Here is a 21413-nt window from a genome sequence, read left to right as displayed (position 1 = left end):
GACACAGCTAACCAGATGGCAGCCCAAGAAGATTGCATCAGCAGTATGCACCAGGAAAGCCTAATTCACATATCCCAGATATGCTCAATAATATTTATGTCTGGGGAGATTGGTGGCCAGCGGAAGTGTTTGAACTCAGAAGAGTGTTCCTGGAGCCACTCTGTAGCAATTCTGGGTGTGTGGGGTGTCACAGTGTCCTGCTGGAATTGCCAAAGTCTGTCAGAATGCAAAATAGACATGGATGGATGAAGGTGATCAGACAGGATGCTTATGTATGTGTCACCTGTCAGAGTCATATCTAGACATATCAGGAGTCCCATATCACTCCAACTGCACACTCTCCACTCCATTACAGAGCCTGCATGAGCTTCAGTAGTCCTCTGCTGACATGCAGGGTCCATGGATTCATGAGGTTGTCTCCATACACTTACACTTCCATCCACTCAATACAATTTGAAATGACACTCGTCTGACCAGGCATCATGTTTCCAGTCATTAACAGTCCAATGTTGGTGTTGATGAGCCCAGGTGAGGTGTAAAGCTTTGTGCTGTGCAGTCATCAAGGGTACATAAGTGGGCCCTCAGTTCCAAAACCCCATATTGATGATGTTTTGTTGAATGGTTCACACGCCAACACTTGTTGATGGCCCAGGGTTGAAATCTGCAGCAATCTGTGGAAGGATTGCACTTCTGTCATGTTGAATGATTCTCTTCAGTCGTTGTTGGTCCCATTCTTCAAGGACCCTTTTCTGGCCACAGTGATGTTGGAGATTTGATATTTTACTGGATTCCTGATATTCACAGTACACTCATGAAATAGTCATATGGGAAAATCCCCACTTCATCACTACCTCGGCGATGCAGCATCCCATCGATCTTGTGCTGACTATAAAACCACATTCAAACTCACTTAAATCTTTATAACCTGCCATTGTAGCAGCAGTAAGAACTGCGCCAGACACTTGTCTTACTTAGGCGTTGCCATCCGTAGTGCCATATTCTGCATGTTTACATATCTCTGTATTTGAATGCACATGTGTATACCAGTTTCTTTGGCGCTTCAGTGTACAATACAGTTAAATAAGTTGTACCATTCTGAAATATCAGTAAGCTGCCTCTTACAGTCCCATCTTTGTTTTTGAAAAATGTCATAACTGAGTCAAAGAGGTCATAAAAATTTCTTACGCAGATATCCTGGGACAGACAAAAACTTCGGTGTGCAATAGTAAACCACTGTAATCTTTGTCATTTGATTCCCAGTGCCCTCCAAATTTGCCATGCCCTAGGAACACTCACTTAGATCCCTTCAAATCTCTCCTGTTGGTGGTACCACCCCTGTTGGGGAAAACTGTTGTAAGCTATATATGTACTATGATTAAGTGAAATTTGTTCTTGTGCTTCAGAATAATGCTAACATATCACTCCCTTTCTTTCCCTACTTCCTTCAAATCTCTAAGAGTAATAGGGAGTTGCTAGTATTTTTTTCCTACCAGAAAATCATATTTGTATCAAGTTCGGTTGAAACTACTCCAAGCATTCCAGTGTTATGCTTTACATGTCCACCTTCCCAACAACACCATATTTATTTTATCCACAACGTTATTGGTTGTCACAGGGACTGTCATAATCACCATAGCATCTCTGAAAATTGTATATTCAACCCTAATAGTTTGATTGTCACCCCTACACACCCCCACCACATCTGTAAAGATGCTAGGGGCTTCTGATGATAACAGTATATTTTTTCAAGTTGTAGATATATATCCCCCTCATCAATGACCTTGCCACAGTGGAATGGCTTGTGTGCCTCTGTGGTACAGATACTGCAGGTTCGACCACATCAGAGGGGTATCTGTTGGGAGGTCGGGCAAATAGTGCTTCCTGAAAACTGGCAATAGTGCATACATATACCGATGCCCCTACATGGTGGACTCCAGCCAGTACAATGTAGGAGCATAGGTGTGTGTGTGTGTGTGTGTGTGTGTGTGTGTGTGTGTGTGTGTGTGTGTGTGTGTGTGTGGAAGGGGGGGGGGGGGGGCGAGCGTGCAAACGCGTTCATGTTTTCTGTGTATTTTACTCTATTTCATGAAAGGATAACTCTGAAAGCTAGCAAGCATTCTTTCCTTTTGTGTGTGTCTGTTGACAACTCAGTGTTTCAGCTTTATGGTGAGTGGTCTCCTTTAATCCAAAAGTATTTAGATCCCTTAACCAGGTAGGTAGGCCAGAGAATTTAAAGTTAGATGTAGTGAGAATTAGCGAAGTTCAGAGGCAAGAAGTACTGGATTTGTGGCCAAGTCAGTGCAGAGTTATCAACACAAAATTGAATAAAATATAATGAGGAGTAACCATAATAACAAATAAGACAATAGAAATGTGAGTAATTTTCAGTGAACAGAACAGTGACTGCATTATTATAGCCAAAAAGGTACAAGATCAGCACCTTCAACAATAATAAAAGTTTATATGCCTACTAGCTCCACAAATAGTGAAGAGATTGATAGAATCTATGATGATATAAGAAAAGATTATTTAGATCATTAAGGGAGATGAAAGTTTAATTCAGATGGCGGATTGGAACAATCACTAGGAAAAGGAAGACAAGGAAAAATGCTAGAGGAACATGGACTGGAGAAAAGGAATCATTAGGGAAGCTAAATGGTAGAATTTTGCACAGAGAATACTATAATCACCACTGAAACTTGGTTTAAGAATCATGAAGGAACATTATATTTGTGGAAGAGCTCGGGAGGCACTAGGAGCTTTCAGGTAGATCATGTAATGGTAACACAGTGAGTTCGAAAACAGATTTCAAATGGAAAAACATTTCCAAGAGTAGCTGTGGACTCTGACCATAATTTATTGGTTGTGAACTGCAAATTAAAATTGAAAAAATTGTGAAAAGGTAAAAAGTTAAGGAGGTGGGACCTGGATAAATTGAAGGAACCATGGGCTGTTGAGCATCTCAGAGGAAGCAGTAGGCAACACTGGACTGAAATGAGAAAAAATAATAATAAAGAAAATAAACAAGTAGCTTTAATAGATGAATTAGTAAAGGCAGCAAAGGATCAAATAAGCAAAAAGACAAGATACAGCAGAAATCCTTAGGGAGTGCACAATATATTTAATTCCAGTGATGAAATGAGGAAATATAAAACTACAGCAAACAAAACAAGCAAAAGGGAAAACAAATGTCTGACAAACATGATGACAAAAAGTGCAAAACAGCAAAGCAGAAAGCACAGCAGTGGCTAGTGGAGAAATGCAAAGATGCAAGCAGCTGGCATGACTATGCAAAATTAAAGATACCTATGTTGAACAGAGAAGCACCTGTATGAATATTAAGAACTCAGATGAGAAGCTAGTACTAATCAAACACACACAGGGTAAAAGGTGGAAGTAATATGCAGAAGGGCTATACAAGGCAACAAACTCAAAGACATTATTATAAAAAGGGAAGCGATAGTAGATTAGATGGAACACACAATACTGTCAGAAGAATCTGACACATCACTAAAAGACCTATGCTGGAACATGGCACCTGGAGCAGGTACTAATCATTCAGAATGACAGGTCATTGGGAGAGTCAGCCATGATAAAACTATTCCCTCTGGTATGCAAGATATATGAGACAGGCAAAAGGACTCTCAGACTTTAAGAATAATGTAATAATTCCAATTCCAAATCAGACAAGTGCTGATTGGCATGAATGCAACTGATCCATCATTTCAATAAGTCACAGTTGCAAAATACTGATATGAATTATTTACAGAAGCATGTAAAAATTGGTGGAATATGACCTTTGAGGAAATTCAGTTTGGTGTAGGAATCTGGAGAAATGTAGGAATGTCTGGAGCAATAATCACCCTACATCTTACCTTAGAAGAAAGGCAAACCTAAGTTTAGAGCAAATGTGGAGTTAGAGAAAGTTTTTGACAATGTTGAATGAAATACACTCCTTTAAATGCTGAAGGTAGCACGCATAAAATACATGGAGCAAAAGGTTGTGGTCTACCTATATTTTGTTGTATTGTTAATAAATTATTTATACGCACCTTGTGGTTGTTGGTTGGCTCAAAGTAGCAGACGTGATTTGTGATGTCATCTGTATGCAGTCAAACAAACCATAGTCAAAATTATCAAGTGCCTTCCAAATCAAATGAATATTTCTACAATTTCCAATTATACTGAATGCCATTTTTCAGTATGATTGAGTGGAGAAAAATACTATTTAGGGACTGTCACAGGATGCTGCTTCTGTTTGCATCCAAATATGTTTATAATATATTGGCTGAGTGGGGTTGACATGGAGACAGAAGGGCTAAAAACAGACAAAAATGAAAATCACTGTAAAATGTCAAAATGAAAACCAAACAGTATATGGCCTACATTTATTTATTTATTTATTTAGCCATCCGTGGACATTTTAAAATGTATGGATGTTTTCAGTTGTGTACATTCATATATTTATACAGTTTATTGTTACATTTAGTTAAACATTGTGACGTGTAAGTTATTTACAATTATTTTTGCTCCTTATCAAAATATTGTGAAACAAAAGCTATTTACAATCATTTTGTACTAAGGAATTCACTTATAGTGTAAAAGCAGTGTTCCTGCAAAAACAATTTAACATTTTTCCTCAAGTGGTACATGTTATCTGCTTCTTTTATTATACAGTTGTACACCTTCATACAAGAAGCTATTTTGAATCTTATGTTTATTCTTCCTGTCTAGTTGAAGACAGTGACTTGTTCTTGTACTATAGCTATGAAAACTGCTATTTGTGCTATAATTTTCTATATTTTTCTTGATGTACACTATGGTTTGGAATATAAATTCACAAGGAACAGTTAGAATGTCTAACATTTTGAGAAGTTCTCTGCAGTGGGCCCACTTACTGCTTTTTGTGATAATTCTTACTGCTCTCTTTTGCATTTTAAATACTGTTTGTAAATTCTGAGCACTGTTTCCCCAGAAAATAATACCATAACTGATTACTGAATGAACATAACTTAAGTATACAGTCCTCAAGCATTCATTACTGCATGCAGATACAAGGAAAAAAATGGTTCAAATGGCTCTGAGCACTATGGGACTTAACATCTATGGTCATCAGTCCCCTAGAACTTAGAACTACTTAAACCTAACTAACCTAAGGACATCACACAACACCCAGCCATCACGAGGCAGAGAAAATCCCTGACCCCGCCGGGAATCGAACCCGGGAACCCGGGCGTGGGAAGCGAGAACGCTACCACACGACCACGAGATGCGGGCGCAGATACAAGGACTCTTAAGTGCTTAACCTGTTGGGGATATCTTTTTCAAGAGTTTCGTACCATGTTCATTCCACTTCATTTGGCTGTCAATGTGCAACCCTAAGAATTTTGTTGTAAGTACATCATTTAAGGAGATGTCATCTAGTTTTAAATTTAAGGGACTCTGTTTTCTGTTCATTCTAAAGCATATTGTATTTGTTTTCTTTACATTGAGTTACTTTGTTTTCCTGAGGCCATTTGTGAACATCCCACAGCACTTCAGTCGAATTTTCCAACATTTGTACTGGTGTCTTACTGGTGATAACTATGTTGCTGTTATCCACAAACAATATCTTCTCTCCATAGCTGATATGTCGCAGGAAATCATTTACCGTATTTACTCGAATCTAAGCCGCACTCATATCTAAGCCGCACCTGAAAAATGAGACTTGAAATAAAGGAAAAAAAAAATCCCGAATCTAAGCCGCACCTGAAATTTGAGACTCGAAATTCAAGGGGAGAGAAAAGTTTTAGGCCGCACCTCCAAATCAAAAAAAAGTTGGTCCATTGTAATATGAGACACAATTTAGGTCGAATGAATGACGATACAGCTACAGTAGTTTGGTTTGAGTCGTAAGCTTAGCAGTTAAGCTTTACCAGGTAGCCATTGCTATGCGTCAGGTGCTCCGTCCGTATTTATTTGGGTACCCTTCCTTTTTCACATGCTTCGTCTGGTTTGAATCCATTGCTTATTTTGCTTTGATCTGATAAGTGCCGTTCTCTTTGTTATAGGTGTTTACGTCACTCTAAGCTGAAAATGCATTACTGTACTGTGTCATGCATTGTTTGTCGCAATCTGATAATGAGTGTTTACGACCTGTCGCCGCTCGCAGCATGGATTGCTTTTGTGCACACTTCCACCACTTTTTTAAATAAAATAAAAAGAGAGAGAGAGGAATCGTCTCATTAGCGAAACAATGGCAAGAGACTGTTATTTGTTGTTACTTACACTGCTGCCTTCTCTGATAATGATCAACAAGAACCAAATAATAGATTGCGTATGATAGAACATGTTCTGAACGAGAGTTAGGCGAAAATTTTTCTCCGTTTGAAAATCTTTGCGGCCGCTTCTTTAGTACATCAAATTCTGCACATAAATTAGAGTCATCTTAGATTTAAAAATCTAGTCAGTTGCCGTGCTTCATTTCTGACCGTATCACTATTAGGCATAAGAATAATACGAATATAAGCATGACACGATACGTATATTCTTCCGCGTTTGCTGTTGTCTCACTCTAGTTTCGTAGTTTATTAGGCAGACAGGATTTAAATGAAATAGCAGCAAACATGAAAGAATACATGACAAAATGTTTATATTCGTATTATTCTTATGGTGAAGGGAACACTGCATGTGATTCACATTTCATCAGGTTACTATTAGCAACCATCTCTTCTCACAGGTAGGAAAAAATTCAGAACGTAGAGTTGGCCATATTGACAAACATCCCAAACAGTCTTGCCAGTCGGATTTTCATAGTACATTGAAATTCTGCTACATTCGAAGATGAACAATTCGGAATTTGTATTTACTTTGTTGGATAATGTATGAAACTGCAGTGGTCGAAACTCGGGGCGGAGAAAAAAAAGCTCATCTTCCACCCTTTTTTTTTTATTTATTTACTAACGCAGAGGTTTTGGCGCCAGTATTTATCTTTGTGCCTACAAAGCATGCCTGTGTAGCACTACATCTATTCGACGGCAAAAGTTAGTTGTGGCTGCACCTACCAACATTTTTCAGAACTTCCGCTTGCTTTGCACTTGATTCTAAGCCGCAGGTGGTTTTTTGGATTGCAAAAACCAGAAAAAAATTGCGGCTTAGATTCGAGTAAACACGGTATATACACCATAAATAATACAGGGCCTAGTACACTTCCTTGAGGGACCCCAAATTATATATTGTGAATCAGATATGTTTCTCAATGTACTTTGATCCACTGGCAACATGTGTGAGCTCTACTGACTGTACTCTTCTGTTTTCTAGATATGAACGAAACCATTTGAGAACCACTCCCCTTACTCCTAGCGCCTCTAATTTATGTGACAGCTTCTGGTGGTCAACTGTACGAAATGCCTTAGACAGGTCTACGAAAAGGCCAGTTACATAGCTGTTCTCATCTAGTGCTTCTAAAACAGTTTTTGTAAATTGAGCTATTGCAGATTCTGTACCTCTACCAGGCCTGAAACCATACTGGTCATTGCAGAGGAGGTTGAATTTACTTAGATAGCTCAAAAGCCTGTTTTTCATTATTGTTTCTATCACTTTGGAAAAGCATGACAATACGGCTATTGGTCTGTAGCTCTTAATGTTTTCTACGTCACCTTTCTTGTGAACTGGTAAAATTTTGGCATGCTTCAGATAGTCAGGGAAGCAACCAGTTTTGAAGGATTCATTTATGATTTCTGTTAGTGGAGCTTTGATAGCGTTTATGCATTTTTTCAGCACACACATTGGGATTTCATCTAAACCTGCCGAGTTTTTGTTCTTTTATTGCCTTACAACATTGCATACTTCCTCCACAGTAGTTGGAAGCAATACTATTGAGTTTGCTATATGCTTCTGTATTGGTTGATTAGCATCTTTTGGAAAAATTTTCTATAAGTTTGTTGCATTGCTGCTAAAGTAGGTATTCACATAATTTGCTAATTCTTTTGGGTTACTTTCTAAGTTTTCCTTGTTCCTGATTTGTGTGTTTGTACCTCTCTGCTTCACAGTTCCTGTTTCTTGTTTCACTACAGCCCATGTAGCTTTACTTTTATTATTGGCTAAATTTATGAACCTATCGTTGGCTGATTACCATTAATCATCGGTTAAAACTATTTAACACATACACTCTTCTCTAAAAAGGCAATGTGGCATTGTATGCCTTTCAGTGAATTTCTTTCAATCCATCCAAACAAAGATTGCATATATCTTGATCCCTAGCCAATTATCACAATAGATTCAGTCTGCTGCGCATAACTACAAATGCACTGCAGTAACTATGTCATTTGACATAGAATAAAATTACTTGTAAGAACTATAGCACAAAGAAATCACAACAAAATAACAGACTGAAAATGTTTGAGTAACGAATGTGAATGAATTGATACATTTCACAGCATTTGTCTGGAATACCAACAAATAAATACATACAATGTTTCATACACTCCTCATTTAGAAATTTACTGTCATCATCTTCATTAAGTCATGTAGCAGTAGCTATTTTCCTGTGCTTATCTAATATCCTAATGAAAGTGGCCATTTTACCTGACTTTCACTTTAACTGCAAGGTTATGATTATGTGCACAGTATATTAAAATTTAACTACACTCTTTTGTTGCTGGATATAACACATATGTGTTGTTTTATGTTACAGGATAACAGATATGATGTTTGCTGCTGTGTTAAGTCAGAAAAGGCAGTTGATGATACACCTTCTGAAGACTTTCTGTACCTGTTATTCAAGTCATATTACAGTAAATTTCTCCTCAATCGCTTTATAAAAATAGTGGTTGTTCTCCTATTTTCATTCTGGCTGTGTTCAAGTTTAGTGCTAATACCACGCATTGAGGCTGGATTAGACCAAGAAATTGCAGTGCCAACAGATTCATATGTCCGATCATATTTTGAGGTAAGTAGGCTATGCTACATCCTCCTTCATCCACTCACTTACAGTGCTCTACACTTAATATTGTGAAACATCTTTATTCAGTCTGAAAAAAATATCCATGGTAAAAGGTTCAGGGAAACATAGAAAATAAAAATTAAAAAAAGTACTTCATTAGCCAACTGATGTATCAAAAAAATTCGTAGGTTAATGAAAACATATACAAAACTAAAAGAAACTTAGAAATCAATAAACCAAAATAGACAAACATAATGAAACGAATATAAATGTATGATTTTGAGAGTGATTTACTTGTATATGTTTTGCAAACAGTCTTTAACAATAGACTAAAATACAATGTTATTAAGGAATACAAAAACAAAACTGTTATTTATTAATGACACAAAAGAACCACATGTCAGTATAATGCAGTATATCTACATCTACATCTACATCTACATTGATACTCCGCAAGCCACCCAACGGTGTGTGGCGGAGGGCACCTTACGTGCCACTGTCATTACCTCCCTTTCCTGTTCCAGTCGCGTATGGTTCGCGGGAAGAACGACTGTCTGAAAGCCTCCGTGCGCGCTCTAATCTCTCTAATTTTACTGTTTTAAGTAACAGAAACATATTGAAGAGCTTTCTGGGAACCTGATTGTATGGTTTGGAATGAAAAGAGCTTCACAGAATGAATCTTTCTTTCTGCAGTAGAGCTCATGCCATTATGAAACATCCTGACAGATAAAACCAGTGTGTCAATGTTTATTGCTATGTATGCGAACATTCATTTATTTGACACAAAGAATCTTCCTTATCAGTGTGGTAACCAATAAGAGACTTTCACAGTGAACTGTCAGCTGTTGATTAACAATCCTAAGGCTACAGAAAAGAGTGCTCTTGCTATCATAGCTCTAAAGAAGAGAGATTTCTTACGGCTTTTTCAGCATATTCTCTTGCTAAATTGCTGCAAACCAGATTTTAATGATAGTGGTGGGGTCTTACATTAACTCCCTGGGCCTCTGTTAAATTTATATTTTCATACATTTAGTAACATGGCCAAAATCTTCTTTTTGGTTATGTTTTTTTCAGCCTTCATTTTTCAAGTCAATAATCTGGAAATATAAAAAAAATAGTAGCACTATTTCTGGATACAGGGTAGCCTTGTCCTCCCCAGGGTGGCACCCAGGTAGAGAAACAGCATGGTATTATTCTATCCAATTATATTTCTCTGCTGTGTGCTCACCCAGTTAAACATATCTCTGGGTAACATACACTGCACTGCAATTAAGTGTACAGAATTACCTTTCATTTCTAAAAAACATAAATAAACGTTTATAAACAACATAGAATAATACAACACTGAGAGTAACTCTTGAGATAAGCTTTGCACTAATGGTAACACACACTACAATCAATTGCTAGACTGATTATTCCCATAACCCCCCATTATTCTGGGGCACACTTGGAATGTAAGAAAATTTAAGCTTTATTTGGCAGCCGGCTCTTGTACTGACTGCTGGATGTGGCATTGGTGCAGTTGCTGGCTGCAGTAGGCAGGACCCATGCTGGTTTGATTCGCTTCATGGAGACATTTGTGGTTTTGCCATTTGGCAAGATCTCCATAATGTGGTCTCCCCATCACAACACTGGAAAGTGGCCAGCGTATAGTTGTCGGAGTGGTGATTTGATGAGATATGTGCAAAGCCGCATGGATAAAAATGGGGTGTTCTCTGTGGTGCTAAGCAGGTGGGCATCTGTCTGAGCTGTTGCACAAACTGTGGCAGCTCTGATGGGGATGACAGCAGTGCAGGTGAAAGAAACTTCGCTGGAATGCTCCCCATACACCATTTCTGCTAACAATCCTCCAATATCTGGTTTTTACACTATGTGAAGACCTAAAAAGACCAAGGTAAGAGCCTTCATCTGTTTTTCATTGTGACACATGGGAGCTGAATTTTGTAACAAAATGGATGTGAATTGCTGGGCATGATCTGTAGTGCTGTGGAAGTGGCAACCAAATTGTTACATCCAGGTGATGATGAAGGCCTTTGCTGCTGTTTCAGCAAAAATGTCCACGATGTGTGTAGCTTCTGTCCATCAACTGTTTCTGTCCACTGCAATGAAAAAGTATCTGCAGTTTGCTGATGATGGAAGGGGTTCTGTGAGATCAATTTGATTGTGGGTGAGTCACACTAGAGAGCTTTAAAACTGCCTGATGTCAGCATGTACATGTCATCCCACTTTGCATTGCTGATTGGGTCCTCTGCTCTTCTTTATTCATGTGAATGACCTCTCAATTAACGTTCAGCAAGCAGATCTAGTACTTTTTGCAGATTACAAGAGAGTTATAATAAATTCCATTCCAAAAAAAGGAGCTGAAGATATTGTTAAGGATGTCTTTCAAAGAATTATTAAGTGGTTCTCAGAAAATGGACTCCCCCTTAATTTCGAAAAAATCTCACTACATCCAGTTCTGTACACCGAATACAGTCATATCAACAATTGATATAGTATCTCAACAGGGCTCAGTTAACAGGGTAGAGTTCTCCAAATTTTTGGGTGTTCACATTGATGACAACTTGAACTGGAAGAAGCATATTACTGAGCTTCTAAAACAATTAAGATCAGCTTCTTTCGCTCTTCGTATAATCACTAGTCTTGGTAATTAACAGATCAGCCTCCTACCATACTTTGCATATTTCCACTCAATAATGTCTTATGGAATAGTTTTCTGGGGTAGCTCACCACTTAGACATAAAGTATTGATTGCACAAAAGGGATCAGTGAGAATAATTAGTGGTGTTCACCCAAGGACATCATGTAGGCACCTATTCAAGAAGTGAGGTTTTTTTAACTGCACAATCAGAGTACATATATTCGTTAATGAAATTCATTATAAATAATCCATCTCAATTCGCAAAAAAACAGTGATGTTCATATGTACAACACTAAAGGAAAAAATGACCTTTTCTATCTGTTATTGACGCTGTCAGTTGGTCAAAAAGTAGTGCATTATTCAGCAACAAAAATCTTTGTTCATTTGCCCAACAACAGAAAGTGTCTGGCAGGTAGCAGATCAAGTTTTAAATCTAGCTTAAAATCATTTCTTTTGGGCAACCATTCTATTCCATGGACAAGTTTCTGTTTCAGAACGGGTAAAAAAATTTAAAAAATTGTACCTCTAAATGTAGTTGCATGTGTAGAACTAAAAATTTCAGTAATATTTAGGGCTTCAGCATCTACCTGGAGACATCACATCATGATATCAACTTTGCCCAAGTTGCAGACCTTATAGAGGGGTTGGTCAATAAGTGCTGTATTTGTGCATTTTTATGTGTGAGTGGTGGTGAGTTATTTGTAGCCCATGGTATCTGCCAAATCACACAATCACAAAAAGTAATTGATAATGATGTTTTCTGTTTCTTTTGTGTAGCATACATCCATTGTAAACTGTCTGACAAACTTTATATGACTGAACTGCCAGGGTGAACATTTGTCACTGATGTTCCAGGACGCAGAAACTATCAGTTTCTCGTCAGAGTAAATTGCCATAGGGTGAGCTTCAATTTGTGGGCAGAGGCATTTAACAGCTTCATAAATTGCGAGCAATTCTCTGTAATACATGCTTCACCAGTGCTGCAATGGTTGCAACTTTTTGGAGAAAATTAACATTTGTCAAATTTGGTCAGTCTGTTGGTTTAGGGCTGCTCTGTTGCTGTTTTGCCAGCATCTGTGACTATTGCTAGGGAAGCAGATGGCAGTGAATGAGTAAGGAGCACTGTACTAAGATTTTGCTGAAAGCTTTTACCATCTCTGGGGTTGATCTGAGGGACTGCCGGCCCATAGTGTTGTGTCCTGTGAATGCACCTGTGATCTGTGTTTATACAGCGCCTATTGCCAAGAGGTGGTGATGATAAACATTGACCATTCCCAGGAAATGTAAAAATTGTTGATAGTCTATTGGCATTGGAAGGGCTTGTAGGGCTGCTATCTTCTCTGGTAACAGATAAATCCCATCTGCCAAAACCATATGTCCTAGGAAAGTCACTTCTGCTTTGCCAATGACGCACTTCTCTTTATTCTACACTATGCCAGGGTTATGGTGCCACTGATGCACTCCCCATGTGTGTTTTCTTTGTAACTAGGCATCTGGTAAAAAGACTATAATGTCGTCAAGGTATACAAAACAAAATAGAAACCCCTTTAGCACTTCATCCACAAAACATGGCCATTTTGTGACCAAATGGCATAAATAAAAATTCAGACATACTGAAGAGCATAATTACTGTAATCTTTTGGAGTTAAAAGGCATCAGAGGTATTTGGTTGTATATTTTACAGTAGTCTGTAATGCTTGAAACTTCTGTGCTTGCTAATGCACATGTAAAATCTTGAATGTCTGGTATAGGGTACCCATCTGGGACTGACCTGGTGTTTAAAGCACAATAATCACCATAGTGACACCATGAGCCATCTTCCTTGTGAATTGGCAATTGGAATCACATAGCTTGGAGCATTTCTTCTCCTTTGTCTCACTTAGGGGCTCTGGGGCAATTCTGTGGGCATATTGAAAAAATTGTTGGCCAGGTGTGCTATGGATATGATGCACAGTGTTGTGTCTGATGTTGCTATGCTGTGATGGTAGTCATAAATCAGTCAGAGACTCCTCTTTGTGATCCTCAAATGGTTTTCAGTGCTGAACAAAATCTTTTGCAAATTTTTCTCTTTACATTTTAGCAGATTCCAATTCCCTTTTCATGGAAGACATGTTGGATTACGAATCTTGGTTATTATCAAATAAGTTCTTCTAGATCATATTTTGAATGTACAGATTTCACCTTGAGCGTGTTTAGCTTCAGTATATTTGAATGTAATCTCATGGATGAGGTGACAGTGTTTTGCTTTATTATAATTCCGGTTTTGGATCACAATGTTTATTTGTAATTAGCTAATTAATGTTGTTTTGGTAATGACCATCTTCAGACCTGAGGAGAAATGTGTTGTGTTATACATACAATACCATTACATGTGATGGTGCAATCAAAATCATTAGCCATTTCGGCTTCATCAGACAAATAAAATTTTGGTGTATAAAGCACACCCTTCAAATGTAAGAGAAAGATAACCAAGGCCAAAATGACTTTGTCTGCAACAACACATGTAATGGCATGCTACATATAATGCAACACATTCCTATTCAGGACTAAAGATGGTCATTACCACACCAAAATTAAATACTTGATTGCAAATAAACATTGTGATCCAAGACTGGAATTATAATAAGATAAGTATTTTCCTGGAGTGTTGAAAACTTTTTGCAACTGTGACACAACTTGTGACTATGTTTTCTTTCTTCTTGCTCATGACTGGTGCCTGCTGTGAGTTGTCACAGGCACTGGAGTTAATTTATTCTTTGTATGGTGCTACAAGCAGAGCTTTACTGTACACCGATTACTGTGCTGCTATCAACTGTATCCTAAAATCATGCTTTTCTCAAATCTGCCATGAATGCATAATGAGCAAGGAGACCAGTGCCTAACATGGGGTTGGTAACATAAGTGACTACAAAGGTCTACATGGAGGGGGAGACAAGGCCTGCATCAAGAGTGAGAAATTTGCAACTGTAGGTATCTATCGCCAAGTTGTTTGGTGCTTTCAGGTGTTAATGTTCATCTGCCTTATTGTTAGGAGAACACCGGGCTGGGAATGTGCTGACATCCAAGCCATTGTTGCCCAGGAAGGTCTTGGTCATATGCCTGTCTGACACATATGACTGTTGTGACACAGCAGGGTGCACTGGCAGCAGTAGTATTTGTGGGCCTAGTGTAGAAGTCATACTGCTGTCGTGGATGTACCAACTACTGTGCAATTTTTTACTGCCATGTGATATGATAAAAATCCTAGGAATAACATGGGGTTGAGCCCTACACCTTTGTATTTATAGTCTAGCACTTGACCACATTGTTACTGGGCCATCAAACAACAAATTGTTCAAAGCTATAATTGTGTCTATTATATGTAATACGGGCCACCAAGATTACAAAGGGATTTTGGTGCCTCATTTTTCTTGACAAAGCACTTTTCTGAGCCTTGGGTCTCATAATTTGGTGCAATGAGCAGTTAATTGAATTTTTAAAGCATAGGAATCTTAATGACATGGCAGGTCTACAATAACTTATGACACCAATGTTGTCACCTGCTGGTCTAAATTGCTAATCAGTAGCATTGGTTATTCATGATCAACAGTAACTTGTTGGTGTGGAAAAGTATTTTCATGACAGGAAACCAAAATTTTGGTTAGTTGGGCATAAATGCCAGGTCTTGTAACTACATATAAAGCAAGGAACAAATGCTGGAGCTGATGGATGGACAATTCATCGCTCCAGAGTAAGGTCTCAATGTGGGAACATATCACCGGAACAGTCAACATTTTCAATTTGGGTTAACATCACCACCTGGCATAGCAGAAATATCAGATGCATCATGGTGTGTAGTTGGCATTGCTGTTTGCATCTGTTAAACCAATGCAGGGTTTTGCATTGTTTTAGCTTTTGGTTCTTTGCACTGCACTGTGTTCAGTTTTTGCTCTGCAGGCAAAGAGGGCTCCAAAATCTGGATTTCATGACAAATTTCTTGAATCTCATCATTGATGACACACTACTGATTTTGAGTGTCTTGCATTGTCATAGCACCATACTTAACCATCCACAAAATAAAGTGTCCAGCACTGAAGTGTACAGAAGTAGCTCTTATTACTGACAGCAGATATAAAAGCTTATAAAGAACATAGGACAACTCAACTGAGAGAAACTTCAGAAATCATTATTATTGTGATTGTTATGCAATATATATACTTTTTTGTATGTTTGTTTCTGGCCAGATGTGAGAGAGGGCCTTAAGGCCCCAATATGGATATGCTAAATAAGCAATAAATTTAAAAAAATAAACTTCATACCAACAGTAACACATACTACAGTCAATTGCTGGATTGATTATTCCCACACATCCTTGCAGACATCCTCACTGACTGATTTAAGAAATGCAACATATGTATTAATGATGAAAATCTCTGAAAACAAAGTACACACTTTAAAATGCCATTCCTTGAATCCCATCATCATGAAGATGAGTCAAGATAATTAATATCAAAACTTTATTGTACCACACAAGATAATAGAAACAGCAGGGCATTTAAATTTTGTTCTCAAATTAATGAACCACTCTCATTAAAAGAAATTCTTGTGCTTCTTATTTATGCTATAATTAACTACAAAGCTCCATATCTTTCCAACACTTATACTGATTTATAAATATTTCACAATAATTTAAATTTCTCTTTTGTTTATTATTTTTTGTTTTTCCTTATTAATTCCAGTACATGAAAGATGTTCTCTCCATGGGTCCAAATGTATATTTTGTAGTTAAAAGTGGTCTGAACTACAGTAATGAAAATGTTCAAAATTTGTTCTGTGGTGGCCTGAACTGCTATGCTGACTCCCTAACAACTCAAATTACTCGTGCTTCAAAGTTACCAGACAGGTAATTAAAATGGAAAGAACTGGTTTGTGTTTGTGTGTTTGTAGATACAGCATTTAATTCAATAATGCAACAGTGAGGTTTTCTAAGAATATAGGGATAATCAGTTAATGTTAACTCTGTTGATGAACCAGCTATTGGTTTTTGCAAGTAAGACCACATTTTATCTAATAATGATATTATTCTTATTTGAATTGAGTGTAGTTGCAGCTGTGACGTAGAGTAAATGTGCCAGCAGCTGTATCAGTTTCAGTTTGTATGCATGATTTAGCTTAGGTTTTGTTCTCAAGTGCTTATGTGAAGACGTGCATTGTACTGTGTATCTTACTGTGTTGACTGGTGTATAATAACTTAGTCTAAGTTTCTGCATACATTTTGAGAGCATTTTTGTTGTGTGAGCTGATTTTGGAGTGTAGTAAGAACAAGAAGTAGCATAGCAGCTGAACAGGGTGACTGCTTGTCATATAGTTTTACAATTCAATGGATGGGGACTGTACCTGTTGTGTACAATTTGGAGGTGGATACACCCAGTGCAGGCAATTGTAAACAGATGGAAGCTGTGTTGGTCCTGGGCTGCAGTGTGGTTCAGGCACCTGAGATGGATACTTTGGCGCCTCTGGAGCCTAAAGTGTCACCTGGGATCCCTGATGATGCAACGCTTTCTGCTTTGCTCATTCTGGCTGGCTGACACTTGATGGTGAAAAATGTTCAGTGGTGGGAACGTGAATCTTTGGACAGGAGGCGAAAGTGGGTACTGGCCACACTGCTGTCCCACTAGGCCTCAAAACCAGGCATGAGGTATTGCCCATTGCTGAAAGTATATCTCAGCTGGCATGGAACGCCTCATGAACTGGGTCTGGGACTGATCATCTTGAACGATCTGTACAATTGGAGAGTGGGATTGCTTGTCGGTAGGATCTCCAACATCAGGAGGGTGATGGAGCCTCTTAGTAAATAATGATCTGGTTGAGAAAGAAGGCCAGTGTCCACTCTGTTTGCTTGCTGGGAGGAGGGGGGGGAGGGGGCAAGGGGTCACATCCTAAATATGGAGTTGGCTCTGCCAGCATTGATTGAGTGGACTGGGTGCACCCATCTGCAAATCGTGGCTCATGCGGTGTGAATTATTCCTGCCACCTGTGTGTTGAGAGGCTATTCTCAGTTTCTACAAGTGGCTGGCTGCTTTGGTGAAAGTAGCTAGCCTTACTTTTGTGGTGGAAGCAGAGCTAATGTTTTGCAGCATCGTCCTCATGACTGTGGTCCTCTTATTTTGAGATGAGTGATAGGCTTAAACTAGAGGGTCAAATGATTCTGCAATTACCTTAGGTGCAGATATCTCAACCTCCACTATTAGGTGGAGAATTGTAAGACACCATTAGTAAGTCACATATGCACTACACGCAGGAAGCAGCAATTGAAGGTGGCATGGACACCTGGTTTCTTAGGATAGAGATGTCACTCCACAGGCCTGATTAGATACATTCTGATTTCAGGCAGGGAAGAATATTATCCCCATTAAAAAAGAGAATAGCATTCGTCATGGCAGGCTGAAAAAAGAAAATGTCAATATAGTACTGATTAAATGCAGGAGCATCTGTAATGACGTCACAGAACAACTCTCACTTGTAAATAGTAACAATGTCTACAGTGTTCCACAAAATTTTGGGAGAACTGCCAGATGTTTGTAACTTCCTGCCACAATATTTTGCCGCAGAGTCTTCTGGCCATCTTCAGGTGATACTGGCAAAACTGCACTGAGCTCTGATATTTAAGGCCCCGCCAGCACATGCATGGGGGATTCACTTGGCGTTGCACGTGCACTACTTGAGCGCGTTCGATCCTGCAGTGCCACATCCCCTCCATGGTGAAAACTTGCTGCATCTTTATCAGTTTGATTGTCTTCCTGTGGTTCAATCACATAACTGTGCCGGCTACAAAGGAAATGAAATTTTTCAATGACTGTATTAAAACCTCCATGTCTACTAATGAGAGACTCACTGTCGGACAGTCGTATTTCCATGGATTTATTAACAATAAAACTCCAAAAGTTAGATATATGGGCCACAATGAGCCTCTCATTAACTGAGACAGCGATTTTCAATTGAATACCACATGGAGTCCACTCGTTGAAAAACTTCGTGTCCTCCATAGCCGACATGTACACTGGGAAAGTTTTAAATCTCACAATGCCTACATTGTGTTAGGGACAGGAAACTGACTGTTAACAGATGTTAACAGCAATGAAATTTTAAATTCCATTTGGAACATACAGTGGAGGGTAAGATCGAACACCAGGGTCGGAGGTGTGTTTCTAGCCATAAAAAATATGATAATATCTACTGAGGTCGGGACAGATACCAAATTCAAAATAATTTGAGCAGAGATAAGTGTTAAATGTGTATCAAACATGGCCATCAGTTGCTTTTATAAACTTCCTGCCTCAAGAGCAGTAGTGGTGGAACATTTGAGAGGAAATCTGGAGAATATTTTGTGTAAGTTTTCTGGCTTCAAGGACAGGAAATCATGTAAAATTCTTCCAACTGTATCTGAAAATTGAGCAGCTGATCAGAGAACCAACTTGATTAAATAAAATATTAGATCTCCTGGTCACCAACAGGCCCAAACTTTTTGACTCAGGTAGGTCAGGGATCAATAATCATAGGGTCATTACAGCATCACTGAACATGGTTGTAAATAAGAATATAAAGAAAGGTTGGAAGATATTTCTACATAGTAAGAGTAATGAAAAACATATCTTAGATCACCTGAACAGTCAAACTGAAAATTTCATCTCCACCACTTACAGTGTTGAGCAGCAATGGCAAAAGTTCAAAAGCATTGTACAATTTGCTTTGGATAGGCATGTGCAGAGCAGAGTTGCTACGAAAGCAAGGAGAGCTTTACTGCAGATTGAACCATAGCCAAAGCATCATAGACAAACAACAACTGAATGAAGCCAAAATTAGCCTAAGGAGAGCCATGTGTGAAGTGTTCATCTGATTTCAAAGCAAAATTAGATCTACCAACTTGACAAAAAATCCTAAGTAGTTCTCGTCTTCTGTTAAATCAGTAAATGGATCAAAGACATCTGTCCAGACACTCTGTGACCATAATGACCCTAAAACAGAGGATGACAAATAGAAGGCATAAATACTTCATATCTTTTCCCAAAACTGTTTCACTGAGGGAAATCATACTGTAGTTCTTCCCTAAAATTGTCATGGAAATGTCAAAATTGCAAATACTGAAATAAGTGAACATGGGATAGAAAAGCAACTGAAATTGCTCACCAGAGGAAAGGGCACTGGACTAGACAGAATTCCAGTATGATTCTACATAGAGCATGCAAAAGGAATTGATCTTCTAACAGCAGTGCACCGTAGGTTGCTGGAGGAGTGAAGCATTCCTGATGATTGGAAAAAAGCACAGCTCATTTCTATAAGGCTATATCTCTTACATCAGTCTTTTGTAGAATTTTGGTACATATTTTCTGCCTATGAATTATGACACGTCTGAGGACAGATAATCTTCTCTGTGGGAATCAACTAGGGCTCTGAAAACAATGAACATGTGAAACTCAGCTCACTCTTTCATCCACGAGACACAGAAAGCAGAAAAAACCAGTGGCCAGGTTGATACAATGTTCCTAGTTTTCCAGAAGCATTCAATACAGTTTCAAACTGGAATCCACTGAAAAAAAATATAAGCATACAGAATATCAGATCAGCTGTGTGACTGAATTGAAGAGTTTCTAGCAAACATGAGACAGAATATCATTTTCATTGGAGAGAAACATAAAATCAACTTTGGGCATACCCAAGGGAGTGTTACAGAGCCATTACTTTTCACAATATGTAAATATAAATAAGCTAGTAGATAGAATCAGAAGTTCCATGAGACTTTTTGCGGATGATGGTGTTGTATACAGTTAAGTTGCAATGCTAGAAAACTCTAGCGAAATGTAGGAGAATCTGCAGAGGATTGATGCTTGTTGCAGGTATTTGCAATTGATCCTGAGCATATACAAATGTAATGTATTGCACATAAGTAAGCAGACATACCCATTAAAGTATGATTACACAACTGCAGAAGAATCACTGGAAGCATTGACATCCATGAAATAACTAGGAGTGTATATATGTATGGAGTGATTTAAAGTGGAATGACCATATAAAACTAACTGTAGGCAAGGCAGATGCCAAACTGAGAGTCATTTGAAGAAACCTCAGGAAGTGTAGTCCACCCATAAACGAGGAGTCTGGGATCTGTACCAGATAGGATCAATAGGGGAAATAGAAAAGTTCCAAAGAAGAGCAGCATGTTTCATTTTAGGTTCATTTAGTAAGTGCAAAAGCATTACAGAGATGCTCAGCCAACTCCAATGGCAGACACTTCAAGAGAGCATTCTGCATCAGGGTATGGTTTACTTTCAAATTTTTGAGAGTGTACATCTCTAGAAGAATCAACTAATATGTTGCCTCCTCCTATGTATATCTGGCACAAAGGCCATGAAGCTAAAATTAGGGAGATTCAATATCACATACAGGCTTACCGACAATTGTTCTTCCAGTGACTGGAACTGGGTAGGGAGAAGACAGTGGTACACAAAGTAGTCCCCACAAGAAGCCTCCACAACACACCATAAGGTTGTTTGTGAAGTATAAATTTAGATGCAGATGTAGATGTACTTGATTCTGGAAGTGAGTCACAAGTTATGTTGTGATTGACTGATGGACTGATTTTTATTTGGTTCCATTTGATTACATTTTGAACAAAGTGTGTACTTGTAATATAGGACAAGTCAACTTAAACCTATTTTCTTACAATATTTAACCTATTTATTACAATTTAATATATCACAGTGGCAATACTTATATGAAAGTGGCAATACTTATAATAACATTGAAACATTTTTCACCCATTTTTCAGGTCCTGAAAATTATTTACATACTACATTACACTCATATTCACAT

General features: G+C 38.3%; 1 protein-coding gene across 1 annotated transcript in view; it reads left to right on the top strand.

The window, feature by feature from the left end:
* LOC124594128 (NPC intracellular cholesterol transporter 1 homolog 1b-like) overlaps positions 1-21413 on the top strand; it is a 124718-nt gene that overhangs the window by 67808 nt on the left and 35497 nt on the right. The window contains exons 15-16 of the mRNA XM_047132485.1: positions 8675-8929; positions 16283-16446. Of these exons, the coding sequence (XP_046988441.1) occupies positions 8675-8929; positions 16283-16446 (419 nt within the window). The remainder of the gene's footprint in view (positions 1-8674; positions 8930-16282; positions 16447-21413) is intronic.

Source organism: Schistocerca americana, chromosome 2 (assembly GCF_021461395.2).
Source record: "Schistocerca americana isolate TAMUIC-IGC-003095 chromosome 2, iqSchAmer2.1, whole genome shotgun sequence".
NCBI classification, from domain to species: Eukaryota; Metazoa; Arthropoda; class Insecta; order Orthoptera; family Acrididae; genus Schistocerca; species Schistocerca americana.
This window is presented reverse-complemented; position numbering and strand designations above follow the sequence as displayed.